The sequence below is a fragment of the Tachypleus tridentatus genome, chromosome 9, assembly GCF_004210375.1.
Source record: "Tachypleus tridentatus isolate NWPU-2018 chromosome 9, ASM421037v1, whole genome shotgun sequence".
NCBI lineage: Eukaryota > Metazoa > Arthropoda > Merostomata > Xiphosura > Limulidae > Tachypleus > Tachypleus tridentatus.
This window is the reverse complement of record NC_134833.1, coordinates 93,252,416-93,274,663: the sequence shown is the minus strand read 5'-3', so window position 1 is coordinate 93,274,663 and position 22,248 is coordinate 93,252,416. Positions and strand designations below refer to the sequence as shown.

Here is a 22,248-nt window from a genome sequence, read left to right as displayed (position 1 = left end):
ACGAAGGAAATAGTCCCAAGGGTATCGCAGGACATGGAGAATCATTTTGATAATTTCAGTATAAATAATCCATGATAAACATAATTACAGAAATGAAATAATACTTAAGAAATACGACTTTATAATTCTTTATTGTTACTTAACCTGTTTGTGTCATATTCGTTCTCAAATTTAAGGGTGCAGCTAAACAGGGTAGCCACAAAACTAGTATCAATGGGCAAATGAATTTGAAAAGAACATAGGCATATCGCACAGACTGACAAAGGACAAATGAGATCTGTTGCTTCAAAAGATGGGTCTCATACAGGCCGTTTTTGGCCCTAAAATCTAGTGAGCGTTAAAGTACAGAGAAAGGAAACAGTAAGGGATATACATTGCGAGTATTATATTGATTTTCGCGTGAATGTACTTGACTTTAACATTGAACAGATTGATCATAACATTTGGATAGTATATACTGGGACAAAAGGTGTATTATATTGGGTTGAGGAATAATTCGTGAGCGTTTTTTCAAGTTAAAAAATATATTCATAAATGAAACGCTTTCGCAAAATATTTCATGTCATTTGGTAGATAACTTTTTTCTCTAATAGATGGTGTGTTTGATTTTCATATGTCTTTAATTTTTGCTTTCATTTTCAGCTCATTAAGTGGAATGTCAAGTGGACAAAATCGAGCATTTTCGACACCATCTGCTTTTCGCATTTAATTTCTTGCAATTTCGTTTAAAACAATGCATACTATATACCTAGGTATTACATGAAATAAAGTATCATAATCAATGTTTTGGGTGTAATGTGTTCATGCATTGAAGTATTGTATAGTCTTGCATGTAATGCTTGAATTAAATTATTTAAAAACGCTCACGAATTATTCCTCAACCTAATATATAAAAACAAATGTGGTTCAGCATAAGGACAACAAATGTCGTCACGAACACTGAGAAACTCAGTAACTGAGATATTTATTATTCATGTACACTGTGATATTCATAATGCTGTGATACGTAATATTCATTCTCTTTGATTTCAAATATTGACTAGCAATCGTACCTAAATACGTATAATGAGACATCGGTTCACCGAGACTCACAGAGCTTCTGGAAACTTTCAAGATCACGTCATTTGATGACTAATGTGCCAGTAACAACACACTACGAATATTATGGATTTAAACATTTCTATTTCACATTACATTTATTGTTGTGTTTGTTTGTTTTTTGTGGGCGACTGGAATAACATTGTAATTTCACATATGTGTTTCTTTAATAACAACTTGATAAGGTAAACAAATGTATTTTTGTGGTTTGTACATGCCAGACTGTCGTGTATGTTAAGGCAAATTAAATTCACAGCAGGACCAAAAACAGCTCTTATCAGATCCATCCTCTGCATCTCATATATTACTAATGCAAAATAGATTGAAATGTAAGAATAGGGAGGTACTCGAGGGTAAGGACAATTAAGCTTTCGGTTCGCCTTGTTATTGTAGTGTTTTATCTTTTAATTTAGAGAGAAAAAGATGTTTCACGGATATTTTAAGCTATGTAGTCATACGTGGTAGAATTTTAACATTAAAGGGCTAGTAGCAACAGGTATGAGTAGTCCATTAAAGCCAGAATTCTACTCTTTGAGAAGAATAGTTCTTATAAAATTTTAATGTTTAGAAATGACATCAACCCATTTCCTTCTGTACAAATTCAGTTGACAAATATCTATTTCAGTTGGTATAAAACTAATTAAATAAAGTATCCTGTTACGTAAAACTGAAAACACGTTTATTGCTGAATGCACAGAGTTATTTTACTTGATGATGTCAGGCTGACGTAGTGAAACGTTGTATGTAACCATAAGCACCATACTCTGTATATTCGATAATAAAAAACAACGTTCACGAAGTGATATCACCTAGATAGCATTCAATATCACTACACTAGAAATAGTGTTTTGATACTCATGGTGGGCAGAACACAGAGCCCCCCCCCCCCATTGAGTAACTTTGTGCTTAATCACAAACAAAATCAATATCACTATGTTCTTGTCTACTGCTACCATCTAGTGTTCAAAATTATAACTTCAAAATTTAGATTAAGCTGGAGCTTCTTATAATATTGTATGGTACAGTGATAAGTTCGGTTAGTGTTGTAAATTACTCAGATTTTAAGTTCCTTATTTTCTACAATAAACAGATACAAATGGAGATTGAAAACTCCAGAAATAATGGTTTTAATGTAAAAATATTTTTTTCATTTTCAACAGTATAGTTTAATAAAAGAACAAAATCAATTTTAATGAAGATGAAAATCGGTCGGTAATTAAAATCTGAAAACTACCAAAAATAACGATGTTAGTGGCACAAACGTCTACTCACTCCATCTCTGTATACGATGTGATAACCAACATTTTTCCTAACTCGTAGAATCTCCGAACTTAGTGTGTATCCAAGAAACTGCTGGACTTCAGAGTCAGACATGTACAAAGCCAGACTGATAGGACCTGGAAGCAGAAGTGCGAGCTTAGTTAAGTTTCAGCCTCAAACCAACAATAAATAAATTCAAAATCACAAAAACAGTAGACAAATTCAGTTGCATACCAACAAATTCAGTCATACAACAATAACGGACAAATTTAGCGAAACACCAACAACAGATAAATTCAGCCACATATCATTAACAAGAAATTTGAACCTGAAACCAACAATGAACAAATATAATATCTTGGATTTTTATAGTTGTCTTCTCTTTAAAAGTAAACATTAGAATATCTGCTGTGTTCACTGCTGGAATCGAACACCGGATTTTAGCGTTGTAAGACTTGCCACTGCCCCACCGGGGGATACGACTAAAAAGGCGAGCGTGTTTGGTAACAAGAGTCGATCCAGCGATTTGTAGATTGTAAGTCAAGTGCACTAACCATCACACCATGCCAGGCTACAGAGTGGCAGAGACACTAATTATATTGGGTGTTAATAAAAATGCGTTTTAAAAAAGAACGTATTAAATCACTATTTACATTGGACCTTAAAAAACGTAATTAAAAAGACAGTATTAAATCACTATTCATGTTCAACTTGAACAAACACGTAATTAAAATAAAATCACAAGTCATTATTCGTGTTCAAACCTATCAAATGGATGATTAAAAGGGAGTGTTAACACTGCATTTATATGTAAATCAGAAGTTTTAAAATAAAGTTTAACACGGGTACCTAGGCAAAAAAGAAAACGAAAGGCTAATTAAAGAAGAAAATACTTGTTCATCAAACGTCATATTTAATTGATTCGGTGATGGAACTCTGATCAAAATCTAATTAGTTGTGCAGTTCTCGGAAGATCCATATAAGACTAAATTAAAGCTTATAGAATAATAACCTTACAAAGAAATGTTCTAGGAACGGCGGAGCATCCACATCTAATTAAATCGTAATTGACTGAGTGACTTCTGTGAACTTCTGAAACGTTTTTTTGTTTGAAATCTTTCTTTTAAAATATTTCTGTAGTTTATATTTTAACATAGTGTAGTAACATATAATAAAGACACAGACTCGTACATACAAACATATATGTCTTTATATATACATGGTCACATAAAAATCAAACTTATTTATACGTAATATAACCACAATAATAAACCTATTATATCCAGACTTTCTAATAACCTTTTTATTGACATTTATTTACGTCATAATAACTTTTACTTCTTATTGATTTGGAAATTTCTATATAATTTCAATAGCATAAAAATTATTATGTTGGTAATTTTATGGTAATAAAAATATGTTAACAGCTTTATTTTTCTAATTCGGGGGGAAAAGTTTAGTTTCTAATTTTTCTTAAATTCTTTAGAATTTCTGCTTATTTATTGTTTAAAAATTCGTACTTCTCTTTACATTTCTAAGATATTAAGTAAAAATATTTCATAAATAGTAGTTTCGAAACCGAAAAGATACGAAGATTACCGAATTGAACTTTCTGTAAAACAGTAGATATTTTCCATTTAACCAATCCGCTATGAAATTTATTGAGGTTTTACTAATAAATAGAAATATACAAATCAACATCTAGTCTGTTAAGGTTCTGAAGGAGTTAGGAGCGTCTTCATCGTTACCTTCCCAGTGTTTACACAATGCTTCCACCATTTGTAACCGGTCCATCGATAACTGTGCAACTAAAGTGACGTCATTTCCGTCGGAAGACTGTAATAGTTTATTCAAGATTGAAATTAATATCTGATTCTTTATTATTTCAGTCACACTTGCAATTTTACACATTGAACCTTCACAACACATCTAAACTAATAAGTGCTGAACTAAGTACATGATTTTAATTACACGAAAATTATAATCACTAATCATGACATATGGAACACAAAATTCAGTTTCACATGGCCTAAAGTTATTTACCATTACTTTTTAAAGAAGCAGGAAAAATATGCTGTTTTGTTCATTTCGAGGTATTTATATCTGTAATAAACATATATACATACGTCCATGCCTGTATATCTATGTCTGTTTTTAGTTTGATTATACTAGTAATGTCTGATATAACTTCAGCTGTTACTTCTTTTAACAATTAAAGATGGAAAAAACTCGTTAAGCCTTTCAACTAATCCACTAATCTGATTGAAGACAGCTCATGCGTGACCTGCATTAATTAAACCGATGACCAAGGAGCTCGAAATTAAAATAAGTTAGTAAAAGATTATATATTTACTTTAACTATTACTAAAAAAACACCAATGTAACTGGAGTTAACAGAAGACCTTAAAAATTATTCTTTAAGTATACGCTATTAAGTATAATTTCCACCTCGCCCCCTATCTGAAAAAAAATATTTTGAGCAACTTCCTTATATAATGTAACCTTACACTGAAATTTATACAAAAAAGAAAGACTCACAGGCTCATAGTCATATTCTATATAATAGAGATGGGTTCTGTGCTGGACCACTCTAGCTCTTCTGAATTCATAACATGGGTCATCTTCATCTATAGTGTTCAACTGGAAAAACAAGTACTTGACTGACTTTTAAACATATAAAATAAAACATTTATTGTATTTATATATGGCAATTATCATATAAAATAACATAATTCACTTAACTAACATACACTTTAAAGAAGAAGACAGAATAAAAACGGAAAATTTAATGACAAATTTGTTGTTTACAAAGCATTGATATGCGAAACGTGTGTTGTACTTTGGTAACATGGGTTAGTCCAGTGCAACTACTGAGTTTATATTCAAAATGTGTAATGTTAAAACAAAGAAATGTTGTTGCTGTTTTTTTAGTTGATAAGAAGACGTGTAGTATGTTTTAGGACGCTAATAAAAAAACAATGTGAACTACAACATGAGCGAGAATTTTCTGTTATGAAAGCATTAAGTACAATTAACTTACGATGATTAACACATAGTGAATCATACCTTTCACATGTACTATCTTCATATTGTTACCACAACGAATAATATGTGACAAAACACATCTTCCACGTGTATTCATTCTCTTGATCTTATTAACATAGCGACCAATAACTGTCTCACACACGTGTTATCTTTATCATATTATCACAGTCAACAATCCATGACAAATCATATTTTCCTCGTGTATAATATTACCACAGCGAACAACACGCGTTCGACTCGTAATCTGAGGGTCGCGGGTTCCGATCCCCGTCGTACCAAACATGTTCGCCCTTTCAACCGTGAATGCATTATAAGTTACGGTCAATCCCACTATTCGTTGGTAAAAGAGTAGCCAGAAAGTTGGCGGTGAGTGATGATGACTAGCTGCCTTCCCTCTAGTCTTACACTGCTAAATTAGGGACGGCTAGCGTAGATAGCCTTCGAGTAGCTTTGCGTGAAATTCAAAATCAAACAAACAATCGAACAACACATGACAAAACCTGTGTTACGTGTGGTATTCATCTTGTTACTTCAGTCAACAATATACAAATCATATTTTCTGCATGTACTATCCTCACCTGTAGTCAATAACAGACAAAAAATTACATTCTGCACACACATATCTTAGTATTATTTTGAGCATATAAAAAACATATCTATTATGTGTGTTATAACCAAAGTCAACATGAGAATCAAATTGTCCACGTGTGTATTATCTTCCTCTGATTACCACCGTAAACAATACAAGACAAAACTCATCTTCTTTGTGTATTTTTTATGTTATTATTACAGTCAAAAATATATGACTGACTCCATATTTCAAACATATTATAGCAATTTCATTATCAAAATTAATAGTATATAACAAACTATGTCTTGCACATGTATATTATTTTGAGCACATAAAAAACATATCCTGCAGACATTATTTTGAGCATGTATAAATCATATTTTGTATATATATTATTTTGAGTACGTGTAAAAAACAAGTAATTTATGCTATGTTAATTGTATTATCACATTATGACATATTGTCATATGTCAACAACATATGACAAACCACATTTTCCATGTGTATGATGCTCATCTTATTACGACAACCATCAGTATATGACAAACCACGTACTCTACGCGTATTGTCTTCATCTATAAATAACCTCAGTCAACGATACTTGACAAACCTTATCTTCTATGTGTTTTACGTTGACTTTCTTACCAAACAATATCATCTGTGTGTACTGTCTTCATCCTACTATAAAGATAACAATATATATGACAAAACTTATCATCAGTAGGTATTGTGTTAACATTGTTTTCAGAGCCCAAACTACATTTTTAGAAAGATCCGCATGAAGTTTCTCTCGATCTTGCAAACACATTAGACAAAATATGGCCAGGCATGGCCAGATGGGTTAAGGCGTTCGACTCGTAATCTGAGAGTCGCGAGTTCAAATCTCTGTCGTACCAAACATGCTCGCCCTCTTAGTCGTGGGGGCGTTATAATGTGACGGTAAGTCCCACTATTCGTTGGTAAAAGAGTAGCTCAATACTTGCCGGCGGGTGGTGATGACTAGCTGCCTTCCCTCTAGTTTTACACTGCTAAATTAGGGACGGATAGCGCAGATAGCCCTTGTGTAGCTTTGCGTGAAATTCCAAAATAAATAAATCGACAAAATTTTCAGACTACTTCAACTTTTATTTCATCCAACTGATACCTGATTTACCACATGACTGGTCTTACTTTTGTTACAACTGTTCAACTTCCGACTTCTTACATCTTTTCTTTCCTTTTGCTATTATTGTTATACTTACGCAACGCGTGGATGTCCACATTTTCTACATAACTGCTCTTAACTGTGTTCTACTCATTAATGCCTGACTTACCACATCTTCCACATGATTGGTCCTACTTTTGTTACACCCAATCAACTCCTGACGCAACAGGTTTCCGTCATACTCGAGGAAGGTCAGGTAGAGATTGCGGAAAAATTCTACGTGTTTGTTTTTCACTTTAAGTTTTTTGGGAGAGTTCCAGTGTATAACCTATCACAAAGGAAGATAAAATTTCTGTTAAACTTCTCAGTGTTCCATCCGTACTTTTGTCAATAATAAGTAAAACATTAAACTTGGAGGATAATTAATCAGTTTTTAATATTTCGACCGTTAGCTAGATAAATTCCATTTTTTTATTTTTGTTGTTTCAAGAAAAACTATTAATTTGTTATACTATAGTTTGTATTAGTTTCCCTCGGAGTTTTGTCCAAAGCCACTGAAATACATATGTAAATTTACAGGCTCTTAGTTTAGATTCAATGTTTTACTTAAAGTGTTTAAACTTTAACCTTATTTCTCTTTTTCTCTCATTTGTTACACAATTAGGGATTCACAAGTAACAAAATACTGAAATAGAAACTATTAAAACTGATGTTATTTCATATACAGGGTGTTCGGAAAGTCACTTACAGTTTTGTAATCATACGTCTATTCAGTCTATTTCAAGCCAGCAACTAATAGCAGTGTTTAGAAACAAAATAAGAAGGATCCAGGCCTGTATTGATGCCAACGGGGGGTCACTTTCAACACTGTTTATAATTGTCATTCATATTTACCTCCTGTATTCTATATTGAAACATGTCTGTTAATAAATATATAAGTGCACAGTGGCTTTCCGAACACCCTGTATAAATAAATATTTAAATGAGAGAATCATTAGTTACTTTTAAATCTGTCCTTCTCTAAGTTTAAGAAGATCTATTAATTTGTTGTACTGTAGTTTTCTATAAGTTTTCTGTCTTTCGGAGGTCATTAGAAATTACATTTTCAACGTAAGCGCTAACTGTCATTATTAGGAACTTTTGATATACAAAAGTGTTTAACTGAAATCAGGAGACAGGTTTAAATATGAGAAAAGTGGGAATGACTTTGAAGTAATGTTTTGCCTTATATCCAGATCAAAACTTTTGAAAGGTTGATATTGTGCTGGCTAAATGTTCGTATATGAAAATGTACGGTAGTCGTTCTTCTATAAAAGGTTAAATAATTGGCAAAGCTTAACAATTTTTAATCTATATGATATGAATAAAATTTTAAAAATGCATATGTTTCGAATAAATACGTACAGTAATTACTTTTCTCTACAGGTAATAATAATTGTTTGTTTTTTTAGAATTAAACACAAAACTATACAATGGGCTGTGTTCTCCCTATCACGGGTATCAAAACCCGGTTTCTAGTGGTACGAGTCCCCAGACATACCGCTTTGTCACTGGGGGCGGTAATAATAATTCTGAATTACCCGTCAAATACTTCTATCTGGTTAGTATATCTTATCTAGTGCGTATCTGGTTAGTATATCTTATCTAGTGCGTATCTGGTTAGTATGTCTTATCTAGTGCCGGGCAGGTGATTATGGCGCTCGATTTGTAATCTGAGAGCCCTGGGGTCGAATATCCATCACACCATACATGCTCACCCTTTCAGCCGTGGGGGCTTTATAATGTGACGGTCAAACCCACTATTCGTTGGTAAAAAAGTAGCCTAAGAGTTGGTGATGGGAGGTGAGGACTAGCTGCTTTCATCTAGTCTTACACTACTAAATTAAATAGTCCTTGTGTAGCTTTGGACAAAATTAAAAAAGAAACAAAACAAACAAATTTTATTTAGTTATTTTGTGAAGAATTACAGCGACATCTACCGCTTATTTATTGGCCTACGAAAGCTAGGCGTTCAGTTTTTACTATGTATATTTTATTCGTACATTGAAGTGGACAAAGTTTCATTAAGTTTTTTTTTTTAATAGACTGTGGCTGGTCGACCCCAAATACAAGTACTGTTTACAATTTTTAGAATACGGGGTAATGGAAAAGTCACGCACAACAATGACATTTCTATGTCCCGTTCTTATTCTATTTCATCTTAGCCATTATTGTATTTCATTAATATTTTATTTTTCTTTCACTACAATAATGGACTTGAATGTTAATAAACTAACCTTGCAATAGAAATACGTGGAAGTGTTTTGATGTGACAAAGTGTTGTGATATAAACGGTGCTAGAAATAACGTGTGTACGTGTGTTTTCCTATAACAAAGCCATATCAAGCTATTTGCTGTTTCCACCGAGGAAAATTAAATCCATGATTTTAGCAGTGTAAATTCGAAGACTTGACGGTACCTCACCGGCGGACACTAGAAATAAACGACTTTATAGCACCAAAATATTGTTTTTATTTAATTAAGCATTCAACATTTCGTTTTACAGCTTCTTTAGGAGAGTTCATTAAAACATGAACCGGTTTGTGTTTCAGTGAACGCTCCTAAAGAAGCTGTAAAGCGAAACGTCTAGTACTTAATTAAATAAAAACAACATTTTGATGTTATGAAGTTGTTTATTTTCACTATTAGTGTGTCTTCTATACACCAGTATGCACTACAGAAATTAAATAATATCAACGGCGCACTTTTCAAACAGTTATAAAGGGTAGGATTTTAAAATATTACAGTAGTGCACGACTTTTACATTACTTTGTATATTCTGAATTAATGTGCTGTTTATGTTGTAACGATCTGTTTAAGAATATTAGTTCCACATTGCTCTAACTATCATAGAGTCGGTAAACTCTAGGTGAAGGTATGACCCCTGGCCAAAGGTACTCAATAGGTCTAATACAAATATGCACGCTAAAAATCAACTACGACAAAGAGTTTTACTTTAGAAGACAATTGTCACTCACTTTTATTCGTTTCTCTACCCAAAAAGCCCGAAATAGAGGTAAGAAACATCGTGAAGATACCAAACCAAAAGGTTACCTGCTCATTAAACTCTTCATATTTTTTCTTCTTGTTTCAGTCGAGTTAACTCTACAACTAATTTATCACTAACGTCAGTTTGAACCTAAATTAACTCTGTATATTCTTGGTTAGTGCACGATATCTTCACTTAGTCGTAACAGGTAGTGGTAATTTAAAAAATTAAAATCATAATTTTAGTGTAAATGGTGCAATAATCATACCCTGAAGTTAGCTTTTGTATAGAAATCTCGTGTTCCTTTAAAAAGCTTAAGTACAGGATGAAAAGGAATAACCAATCAGTATTAGATGACTGTAGCCTGTAGAATACTCACTACTTTGTACACTATGTAATCGGTGTTTTTTTAGGGATCAAAACCCCATACTATGTATGATAATACATAATATTACCAGAGAAAGAGTAAAAAATATATTAAATTTTATTTCACGCAATCATTCAATACACTAACTTTTAGTTAGAGGGAAACGTCACAAAACAAGTAATAAAAAACAATTTGCAATGTTAAATGATGTAGGGATGGCAACGCCCAAAGAAAGCAAACAGGAATATAGGGATGATACAGCTATACATTAATTATCCCTACATGACTTTCAATATTAAAATTTAATAACTAACTAACTAAGAGCATAAGACTCATGTACAAGGAAAACTAAGTTGAATCAAAACATGTCTTGATTATAACAGATTTTTACAAGTTCTCGCTACGAGGTAGGTCAAATTTACCAGCCTATTATATATTTCGTAATCGTGTACTTTACAGTGTAACATTAATTGTTAATATTCAGTCATGTAAGGATGATCCATGTATAGCTGTATCATCTCTATATTATTGTTTGCATTATGTTTGGTATTACAATCCCTACAACGTTTTATGTTTACAAAATTTGTTTTATTACTTCTTATTAAAAAAATGACAGCTCTTATTTCGTCTAAAAATTTCGATATTCTATCAAAGTCGGTATAAATTACATGTAATTTGCAGATCAGTATTTTAAATTCAGCATTTTGTATTCGTTCTTTATTACTCTTGCATTTTCCCCACCTTCTCATTTGTTATATTTAAATTATAGGTTCACACATAAGAAAATAATTTTCAGTCACCGTAATAAAAACTGGTAGAACAATCTCGTATCAAAATAAATGTTCGGATTACGAAAGGCACTACAGGGTTATGAACAAGGCTATACTTACCTTTAAATCTTGAACTTCTGTATAGCATAACTGTAAAATAAAAATTATGTAAATATATCTTTATAATCAAAAACTGAACGAGTTTGTTCTTTGTCATTATCGCACTGTTTATGAAAAATATACTATTACTATGGTTACATTATCATTTGAAAATCCATCAAGATGGTTTCATAATGATTTTAAACGTTGAAATAATAATAAAGTAACCTCATCAAAATGAAAATGATGCACCATTACTAAGTTCATTTTAGAATGGTTTAAGGAGAACACATAATAGTGGTAAACAATTGATATTATTATATTAGGTTATTTAATCATTTATTAAACAATGCCACCGTTACTAATATTAGTTTAGCAAGATTTAAGATCACGTAGCGGTGAGTTCAATATGGCTATAGGGCCCATAAGCAGCACCATTTCTGAAAGTTATTCCATGAGGAATTAAACAGCTTCACCATTGCTATAGTGATCGTATCGCGGATTGATAATAATAAGAAAAGAAACCACGTGTCATTTCTTCTTTCAGTAGATATAACTCCAGCGATCAATTCCACATGCTTAAGTTAGCGGATTTTACAAGATATCAACAAAAATGGCCAAGGAAGACTATTTGTACTACATTTTCCATTTATTTTTTTCATGAGTGGATTACGATAGTTCTGCTTCACACGATACTATCTTCGTCAAAAATACTGTTTTTATAAGAAAGAGAGAATATACTAACCTCGCTTAATGTATTGTCACCGAGTTGTACATTCCACTGACAGGGAAGTCGATATATCAAATAAGGATGCTGTTTGAGTACAGCGTTTATGATGTCCTGTAGAGATACGTATGTTAATTACTTGTCTATGTTAACAAACTAAATATATATTATAACAGGAAATAGTCAATAGCATTGAAGTAATAAGCACCAACGTTCTATAACAAAAGATTGGTGATATTTTTAACTTCTGGAATAAGAAACATTGAAATAAAAAAAAACAATAATTTTCTTAGAGTATCAGGTCAAAATTCAATTAAAACTGTTTAAGGGAGCCCTTATCACTGCTGATATGGCTTGAGATAAGGCCAAATTTATTTGTTCAGCCAACATGTTGTAAGTGTAAGTCTGAAGTTTGAAGTGAACTGAGTCTGTCTGAAGAAGATTCAACACAGCTTGTGATATAGGCATTGCAAATTTTAATCTAAAACACTTGTTACATTTCGTGATAAATTTTTACCAACTTCTGATCAGTAAATTTAAGTACGTGCGTAGAGAAATATGTGATTAATGTGAAGTACCTTATTATAAATTTTTTACGTTATTTGTCCAGCCTGAATCTCTGTATGATAATGTCCAGTGCAGTACTTAGCGTAAATTACTTAATAACAATATGTACTGCAGTGTATAGTCAGCGTAAACTATTTTATGGTAATGCCCACCGCAGTTACTAGTCAATGTAAACCATTGTATAATGACGTTGGTTGCAATAACTAGTCAGTGTGAAACACTCTATGATGATAAACATTACTGTATCTAGTCACTGCAAACCATTTTATGATGACATTCATCATAGTGCCTAGTCAGTAAGAGCATCTGTATGATGATAAACACTACAGTATTTAGTTACTGCAAACCATTTTATGATGACATTTATTATAGCACATAATCAGTCTGAGCATCTGTATGATGAGGTCTGCTTTTTAACCTGATCAGTGAAAATACCTTATATGATCAACTTCACTTCGGTACTTAGTCAACGTGGAGTACTTTCTGATAAGGTCTATTGCAGTAACTGGTCACCATGAAATTCTTTACTATAAATAGCCACTGCAGTACATAGTCAGCATAGAGTATTTTATTATGGGTTTTATTGCAGTACTTGGCTAACGTGAAGTTCATAATAACCGTCCAATGGTTAATGTAAAATACTTTGTAATAGTCATTGCAGTAACTATTCGATTAGCAAGAAGCCGTTTATAATGAGCGTTCTTTGTAGTAATTTGATAGCGCGAAGTACGATGTGGTAAAACGGATTACAGCAACATCAGTGAGAAACTTGTATGAAAAATATATTATAGTGAAGCAATATATAGTACAGCCAACTGTAACACCTGCATCAGCAGCAAGTATGATGAAGTCCATTTTAACACCTGTTAGCGTGAAGTGCTCTACGATAGAGCGTACTACATTACCTGGTCTGCTAATGATGTAGCTAGCATACTGAGAAGTTCCTTCTCTGCTGTAAGTCGCCACATCTGCATCCAAGAAAATTCCCGCAACCGCTGCAGATGAAGAAGTATCACTCCTGTATTGAAGCCACGTCCCTAGTACAGAAAATAAAATGTAATCATTTTATAACAAATTAACAAACAACAATAACTGTTATACCTTACTTTAATGTCTCTGTCCACTCCCTTCCCGTGGCTCAGAAGTAAGTCTGAAGGCTTACAACACTAAAATCAGGGTTTCGATGTTTATGGTGAGTACATCACAGATAGGTAGTTGTGTAGATTTGTGTTTTATTGCAAACAAACAACTCATTAATCGGTCATCTGGAAATATTCAAGTTTATTATACGTTCCAATACAGTTATACGTGGCTATTGCCATGCCATCAGTCTGATGAGTGTTTTTTTCCTTCTTTAATCAAATATTTAACCTGATGATGATTCAGAGAAGGATCGACGATAAGACTAGATTAAAATCCTATATCTCTACAGTTACTGATTGAAAAGTTCTGTTGTACAATCTGAACAGTAATGGTATCTGACAGACGCCTGTGAATTAATCATGAACTTATGCATATTTAAAGAAGAACTATAATTGAAAGGTGCATTTTAATCTTGATAGAAACAGAAGAAAGTGAAAGTAAACTAAAGTATATATATATATATGTGTGTGTGTGTGAGTGAGTGTTTACGTGCAGATCTGCTAAAGTGATTGAATACCGTATATCAAACGGTTTTAGAGCTTCGCCACGTCATTACAGCCAGTGACGCATGTCCTGTTGTTCTCTTTTTGACGACTATGAATCTTGACAGTAGCTCTACAGTATAGTTTCCATTCAGAAAGGTTTTGTTGTAAGGTTGTAATGTTCAAAGCACTTACATACTCTTTCATACTGTCCATAATATGTCTAGCATACGAAAGCGACGGTTTCCCAGAGCCCGTTTCAACAATCTGATTGCACATAAATCCATAAATATTGCGTCCGGCGACTTGACCGGTGTGTCTTTGTATGGAATAGCCTAAATACCTGTTTTATTTTACAGCTGCTTGAGGTATATAAAAAAGATTGAAAGGTATGTCTTGAAAACAACTTGTATACTAGTGACTTGTGTTGTTTTTCAAATAGGAGATTTTTATTGTTTGTATTGTAATTTGTTGTCTGGGGCACATAGACGGCTTTTGCCGCTGATATATCTGTTCTTGGCTTAACAACTGTGACAAAATACCGCACGTTGCATACCATGGCTGAGGTACGACTTCTTGCAGGTCTCTTTCTCAATTCTTCTGGATCACCAAGTTGATCCACATTCATTTGTTTCCCAATGCCATTAATAGCAAGGGATATCCAGGTTTTGGAAATTATAAACCCCCAATTTAAACATATTTTTATGATATGAGTATATGGATATTTTGTATCGAAAACGTTTGCAACATACCCTTCGCAAAGCATCCAACCTTTGGTGACATCACACTATGTAGGAAACACCAAAGAAAGTCAAGAAGTACTTATGGTACATCAGTTATACGATTTTCTGTCAACTGTGGTTGTTACGTGACTTACTTGGTTTCTTCTTGAAAATAGTTTTAGTATAAGGTGTTCAACCATCTGTACGTTAAGTCTTTAGTTCTAATCTGACTCTGTAGAGCACTATATTAGCTCCACACATCTAACCTTACTTAGTATAATAGTCCTACACTTACTCCTGTTTTTTCCTAACCTTGCCTCCACCAGTACTATAATGGCGTGTTCATTTGATCCATATTTATAAAGCATTATATTAACTCCTAATCTTATTATCTTATTCAATATAACCCAATATTTAAGAGTAATCATATCTTTATTCCACGTAGCTCAATACTACATTATTAGCTTTATCCTTACTCGACAGAGCACTGTCCTAAGTTTGTATTCTTAGTTTTTCTTTATTATATTGTATCCATTCTTACATTATAACATACTTTAGAATCAATTAAACTTAATACTTACTAAAGCCGGCCAAGGTCTGTGGTTTTTCCACAGCTTTCCTAAATACCAGTCGCTTTGGTTCTCTACTAAACCTATAGCCTGTCGGAAAAAAAATCATCTTGTAAAAGTAAAGCTCCCTGTGGATATAAGAAGCAAAAACAAGCTAAGCCTAATTCATTTTGTTACTTCTTTTGTAAAAAAAAATCAGTGGTTTAAAATTACAACAGGAAATAGAACTTTGTAGAAGTTTTGCAAACATGTTATGTATTTAATCTTGAAAAAAAAGAAAAATTATCTTTTCCTTTTTACCCATCTTAATTATTCTTCTAGAACTGAATTTATAAAGGTCAGCTGAAATCTAGAAAATTCTTAACTTACTTGTTTTGAAGTAAATTTTCTAAAAATTCCCCATAATTCAGCAATGTCAGTTGCAAATGTAACGTCGGTATCTAATACAATAACCTGAGATAAAAGTTAGAAAAGATGTTTTTGAATCTCATAATCCATACAGAAGGTTAACAAGCAAGAAGATAAACAGTTTGTTTGTTTGTTTTTTTTAATTTCGCACAAAGCTACTCGAGGGCTATCTGTGTTAGCCGCCCCTAATTTAGCAGTGTAAGACTAGAGGGAAGGCAGCTTGTCATCACCACCCACCGCCAACTCTTGGGCTACTCTTTTACCAACGAATAGTGGGATTGACCGTTATATTATAACGCCCCCACGGCTGAAAGAGCGAGCATGTTTGGCGCGACGGGATGCGAACCCGCGACCTTCAGATTACGAGTCGCACGCCTTAACACGCTTGGCCATGCCGAGCAAGAAGATAAACACTAAACTAATAAATATTCATGTAATTATGAGTAAATTACTGTTTTCAAATATTGCTTATGTGCACGTAATTCTCATAAATTCCTTTTCTTTTTACCATCTCGTTCTTTATTTATCAATGTTTTCTTTATTTAACGGATTTTGTAGGCTACTGGTTACTCTTTAGAATAAAACTGTAAAAAACAAACATGAAACAACTGAACCTGTTCTTCAAAAGCAATAAAATTATGTTTTCAACTAACATACAACATGTTATTTTTTAATATTTGAACATTCAAAAGTTGAAATCAAGATGGAATACAAACATATAGGTTAAATATGTAAACCAAAAAATATTGATTCTGAAAGGTACAAAAACTTTTAATATTTCTGGTTGCTCATCTTAAGATTTTCAAAATAATTGAAAAGATTTAGAGGAGAATGAAGTTAGACTTTTAAAACGAGATATTAACTTTACACTAAATACCTAACGATATTCAAAAATATGCATGAACTGACTAGAAAGTTAATGTTAAAATAATGTTTTACAATCAAATAAAGAATAGTATGAATCTCTTATTTACACATATTCAACTTTTTAACTACAGGCAGGAATCATTTTGGAATTAAATTTGATTCGTAAGAAAATTAAAACATTTTGTATTTCTTACGAGGAGGTGAAATAATGTAAGAAAGCACAAAAGCTTCAAATAAATTGAAAAGAATTGATAGAATTATTCAAAATATTATAACAATAATACTTTGGTTGAAATGAAAAACTAGTTATGAAAAGAATATGACGTTAGAATACTTTAATAAATGTAATTATTGCGAGAAATTGTCTACTAATGATAAGAACTTTTAAATAACGAATATAAAAACAAATTTAATAGAATACTTGCGAGTTTTGGAAGTTTAATTAATGAGGAAGAAATTAAATTTATTTTAAGTCAAATGGAATTGGGAATATTTTATGTATTACCAAAACTAATACAAAAGAATACTTAGAGAGAAAAATTGGAACATCTTTGGTTACCAAACCTTTTAAATAACTTGCGCTGCCGTAAGAGGCAAAAATAAAATTACTAGTTGATTAATTTATTGGATATTTTTTTATATCTTCCATTTTCAATGTTAAAGTTATATTAAAGCCAATAAAGATTTACAAATCATTTATGTCAAAAAGGTAGAAATAATTCATCTTTTACCGCCATTGGATGTTTTTCTTTATAGCTAAGTATTTAACAATATTTTGAACTAAAAGTAATTGAATTTTATGTTTATAATTATTTGGATTGGAAGATTGTTTTATTACTTGATTTTTTTTCAGATTTTAAATAGATTAAATGGAATAAATAAATTTTCTTATTAATATAATGAAAATATTATATCTTTCTTATATGTTCTTTTGGAGGTTGGAAAATTATGAAATAATAACTAATGTTTATTATTAATCAACGAACTCGCACAAGTATTAAGAATTTTTTAGCAATAATATCAAATCAATAGAGTTAAGTACTCCTGTCACTCTGATATCTAATCAGGAGGTAAGAAACCCCAGATTAAAGGAATTGTAACACTTTATCATAAAATGTCACTATCCAGAGAAGAAATTTGATGAAAGTTTTAATTTGGTGAAAATCTCAAAGGAGAAAGGAGAATTAACTATAAGTATAACAATGAAATAGGTATATCACTGTTCACATCTTATTATCGACAGTATCGCTTAATATCATCTTTATTCAAATAAAAATTGATCAAGTTGTAACTAAGAAATTAAATAATGATTTAGAAAAGTGTAACATAATTTGAGCGAAATGACAATCTCCAAATTTATATAAATTGTTAAAATTTAAAAATTGTAATGTAAACAATGGAAAAGATAATCTACTATGTAATAAATAAAATTGTTTGTAACATACAAATAAGTATTTTGAACTACCAAATTTAGCTTTTGGGCCAAAAGGGTGACAACTATTTAAGGTAAAGGTTCTTTTGATGTAATGCCAAAAATAGAGCTTAGGTTTAAAGATGTTCTATTTTTGAAGAACTGCGTGTTGAAGATTCTCGTAATTTGAGACTGAGGTATCATGCTAAAAAATCGGAAAATTGTTTCTTCTCAGTGAGTAAATATTTTTTTTCTATAGTAATAATTTCTGAATTTATTGAACAAATCCTTTTCAGTGTTTTGAATTGTAAGAAAATGAAGAAATTAATATTTGAAAGATATTTTATTGAATGTTTTGACATTTTCCTAACTTTTTATTGAAAGCAGTCATTTACCAAAAATAAAGTAATTATCTTCGAAGTGTATGGGCCCTGTTCTCGTAGTGTATATCGTCTAGCATTAAATAGGAAATACATACACCTTTAAAGAGGGGATAAGGTCTCATATCACCTGATCCTCCCACAAACGCGACCAAACATCAATCAAATTTATAAATTACAAAGAAACTTTAAGTTATTCGAAAAAGTAAATGAAATATTTTTCAAAAAAGTCCTGTAAATCGTGGGTAGTGCATTGTAGTAATTTCATTGGTGTTGTTAAATATAATTTAATGTTGATGTTAATTTAGACTTTTTATGAGGTCTTCAATTTCAATGTTAAGAATAAGATAACATTTTGTAATCTGAGTTTCTCAGAACAATAATAAACAAATTTTAAAATATTTAAAGCTCATATAATTTATATTCATTCCAAACTTAAATTTGTTATTTTTCAAAGTGTTTAATTGTGTTTTTTAGTTTTTATGTTTCAGAACAGCAGTGACGCTAATAAACAGCTTAAATAAAGTTTGATAAATAGAGAACAATTGGTAAAAAAGAAACGATTAGAATTTTCTTGTACATATACATATTTAAGTGAAACCATTTCGAATTTAAGTTATACACTGCTGGCCAAAATTTTAAAGCCAAAGAACATAAAGAAAAAATATGCATTTTGCGTTGTTATTTGAGTAGAGTTTGAAAGATGAAAATAAGAAAAGGGAAAATAAAAATAAAAAACTTTTTGCATTTAATAGGGAAAATGTGAACAGTATGAAATTATCCTCAATACTAGCTGGTCAAAAGTTTAAGACCATACTGAAACGAAGCGTTAATCGGTAAACACGTAACGAAATTTAGTCATTTGTGTTCAAGCATTAGCGTTGTCAACATCTCCCACTGACATCTTCTGTGTTACATTGGGTAAAAACATGGCAAAGGCTGAAAAGTTGACAGAGTTTGAACGTAGCAGAATTGTCGAGCTGCAAAGGCAAGGTCTCTCTCAATGAGCCATCGCTGATGAGATTAAGCGTAGTAAAACTGCTGTTGCAAATGTCTTAAAAGACCCTGAGAAATACAGAACGAGAATTTTAAGTGGTTGGCCCAAGAAAATTTCGCCGGCGTTGAGCAGGAGGATTCGATGGGGTGTCCAGCAAGACACCAGCCGATCGTCGAATCAGATTAAGGCCCTTACGGACGCAGAATGCAGCTCAGGAACAATAAGACGGCATCTACGAGAGAAAGGCTTTTAAAACGGTAAACGTCTTCAAAAGCCACGCCTCCTCCCATACCACGAAACAGCTCGGTTAAATTTTGTTGAGTAGCACCAAACATGGGACGTAGAAAACTGGAAGAAGGTTTTGTTCTCTGATGAGAAATAATTTAACCTGGACGATCCAGATGGCTTCCAACGTTACTGGCACGATAACGATATCTCACCGGAGACATTTTCTACACGACACAGTGTATGAGGTTCCATCGTGATCTAAGGTGCTTTCTACTTCCATGGAACAATAGGGCTTCAGGTTATACAGGGGCGTCAAACAGCAGCTGGCTACATTGGCATGTTGGAGAGAGCATTCTTATTGACTGAAGGCCCTCACTTTCATCTTTCGAAGCTCTACTCAAATAAGTGGTTGAGTCTAACAACGCAAAATGCATTTTCCTTTATGTTCATTGGCCTTAAGATTTTGGCCAGCAGTGTACAGGGTGGCCCGTATGTCCCTACCCATCCATATATCTTATGTATCCAGTGTATCTGTGTGCTGTCCCTCATTCTCGCTGCATAATATTATGCGACGCCATGTTATGTGAGACATTTTCCTCAACATAGCAGGGGTTATTGTTCCAAATGCTTCGGTAACATCTGCCTTCAACCCATCATTTGTATTATAACGTTATTTATAATAACATATGGATGGGTAGGGACTTACGGGCCACCCTGTATATATAGTAAAACTATTCTAAACTCCAACTCAGACATCAAAATATGTTAAACCGTTATCAAAGGCTTTAATGTTATAATGCATTGTTTATTTCCATTAGTATTATGATGTTCATGACAGCGATTTTGCAGCTCTTTTTAACTCTCCAACTTGTATGCGCGTGTAAATTTCATAGGAAAGATACATCAGGTTATGTGCTGTTTTCACTGAAAACAAGCTAACCGCTGATTTTAGTCGTGTAAATCTGTAGACTTGCTGCTATTCCCCCGAAGACACCCCCAAGATTGTTGAAAGGAAAGTTAGATATTTTAGATAAAAAGTTAAATGAATAATACCGATAATTATTACACATTTTAATTTTAGTAATGTGTCAGTTTAATATGGTTTTATATTACTTAGTACAAATAAAATATTTAAATAAATTAATTTTGTTGATTAAACTAGATTTAACATACTTTTTATTGGCTAAATTAGCCCTAAAACATCAATCCATTATCATCAACAACAGCACTGACAATATTTGAAACAATTTGATACTGTTTACGTCCCTTACTAATACAATTTATAAACATATTCTTTATCTTGTTATAAAGTAACATAATAAAAAATCGTTTTTCCAGTTTTTAGTTTTTCCACAGATATTTAAGTTATTGTTAATAAAATTATTAGCAATTTGAGAGAAATAATTTACATATGTAAATATCTCATTTCTGTGAGGGACAGAACGTTGTAACCTGTAGCAGAATAAGTTTATTCAAACTGGAAAGAGGGAATCGAAATCTTCAGCATAAAATATTTTACTACCAAACATGCCCTCTGTATACTATTTACATTAAAGAAAGTATAATGAACACCTTGCTCATGTTAACAAATTTCAAAATTCCTCCTAATCAAATAAAGAGGTTTCTTTTCGTAAATTTTGTGTGATAGTTACAAGCAAAGGTGTCACTCTATAAGAATATTAATTTCGATATTATCATTCTGATTTTTAATCACAGAGATGTTTAAAACAATTAATTAATTTTTATTCTGATCCCAAGTGAAACGTTTTTTTATCTTTAAAATAATTCAGAATATCTTTCAAACCTCTTGTTTTAGCGCTATGATTTTCCCAGACATAATAATCTTAAAAAATCAAAATTCATACAAAACGCCTTTAAATTTACTTCGTAAGAGATCAATATATAAAATAAATAATAGAACATACCCATTCAAAATCTTTTCAAATCATTTAAAATTTTTCTGAAAATGACAAATTTAGCTTTAAGTCTAATCTTTCAAAATGTCTTTAAAACGCTTTAGATTCTTAACTTTTACCACCATAATAAAAATAATTGTTGAAGTTGTTTTGGATATTCACACAAAGCTAAAATATAGGCTACTGTGCTATATAGCGGTCCCCAATTTTAAACCAGAAAATCTAGATGGAAGACAACTTGTCAGTATTATCCAAAGCCAATTGTTGGACTACTATAAACGGATAGTGAGATTTAACTGTCAATCTTATAACATACATGATTCAAATACCGATCGTAATTTAGCAGCAACAAAACAGAGTCTTCGAATTTTAAACCGATCACGCTAACTGCTTGGCCATGCCCAGCAATATTTATAAAAACAATACTATCGTAACTTCCAAACAGAATT

At 32.1% G+C, this 22,248-nt stretch overlaps 1 protein-coding gene and 1 long non-coding RNA gene across 6 annotated transcripts in view; one reads left to right on the top strand and one right to left on the bottom strand.

The window, feature by feature from the left end:
* The window catches only part of LOC143225769 (xylosyl- and glucuronyltransferase LARGE2s-like), a 116,516-nt gene that overhangs the window by 16,041 nt on the left and 78,227 nt on the right, over window positions 1–22,248 (bottom strand). For all 5 annotated transcript variants that reach the window (XM_076455744.1, XM_076455748.1, XM_076455745.1 and 2 more), the window contains 9 exons: window positions 15,962–16,045; window positions 15,605–15,682; window positions 13,582–13,713; window positions 12,128–12,223; window positions 11,404–11,433; window positions 7,288–7,446; window positions 4,897–4,998; window positions 4,107–4,194; window positions 2,371–2,495 (listed from right to left, as the gene is read on the bottom strand). In XM_076455744.1, coding sequence (XP_076311859.1) covers window positions 2,371–2,495; window positions 4,107–4,194; window positions 4,897–4,998; window positions 7,288–7,446; window positions 11,404–11,433; window positions 12,128–12,223; window positions 13,582–13,713; window positions 15,605–15,682; window positions 15,962–16,045 — 894 coding nt within the window. The remainder of the gene's footprint in view (window positions 1–2,370; window positions 2,496–4,106; window positions 4,195–4,896; window positions 4,999–7,287; window positions 7,447–11,403; window positions 11,434–12,127; window positions 12,224–13,581; window positions 13,714–15,604; window positions 15,683–15,961; window positions 16,046–22,248) is intronic.
* LOC143225774 (uncharacterized) overlaps window positions 10,387–22,248 on the top strand; it is a 43,393-nt gene continuing 31,531 nt past the window's right edge. The window contains exon 1 of the long non-coding RNA XR_013014070.1: window positions 10,387–10,920. This is a non-coding gene — a long non-coding RNA (uncharacterized LOC143225774). The remainder of the gene's footprint in view (window positions 10,921–22,248) is intronic.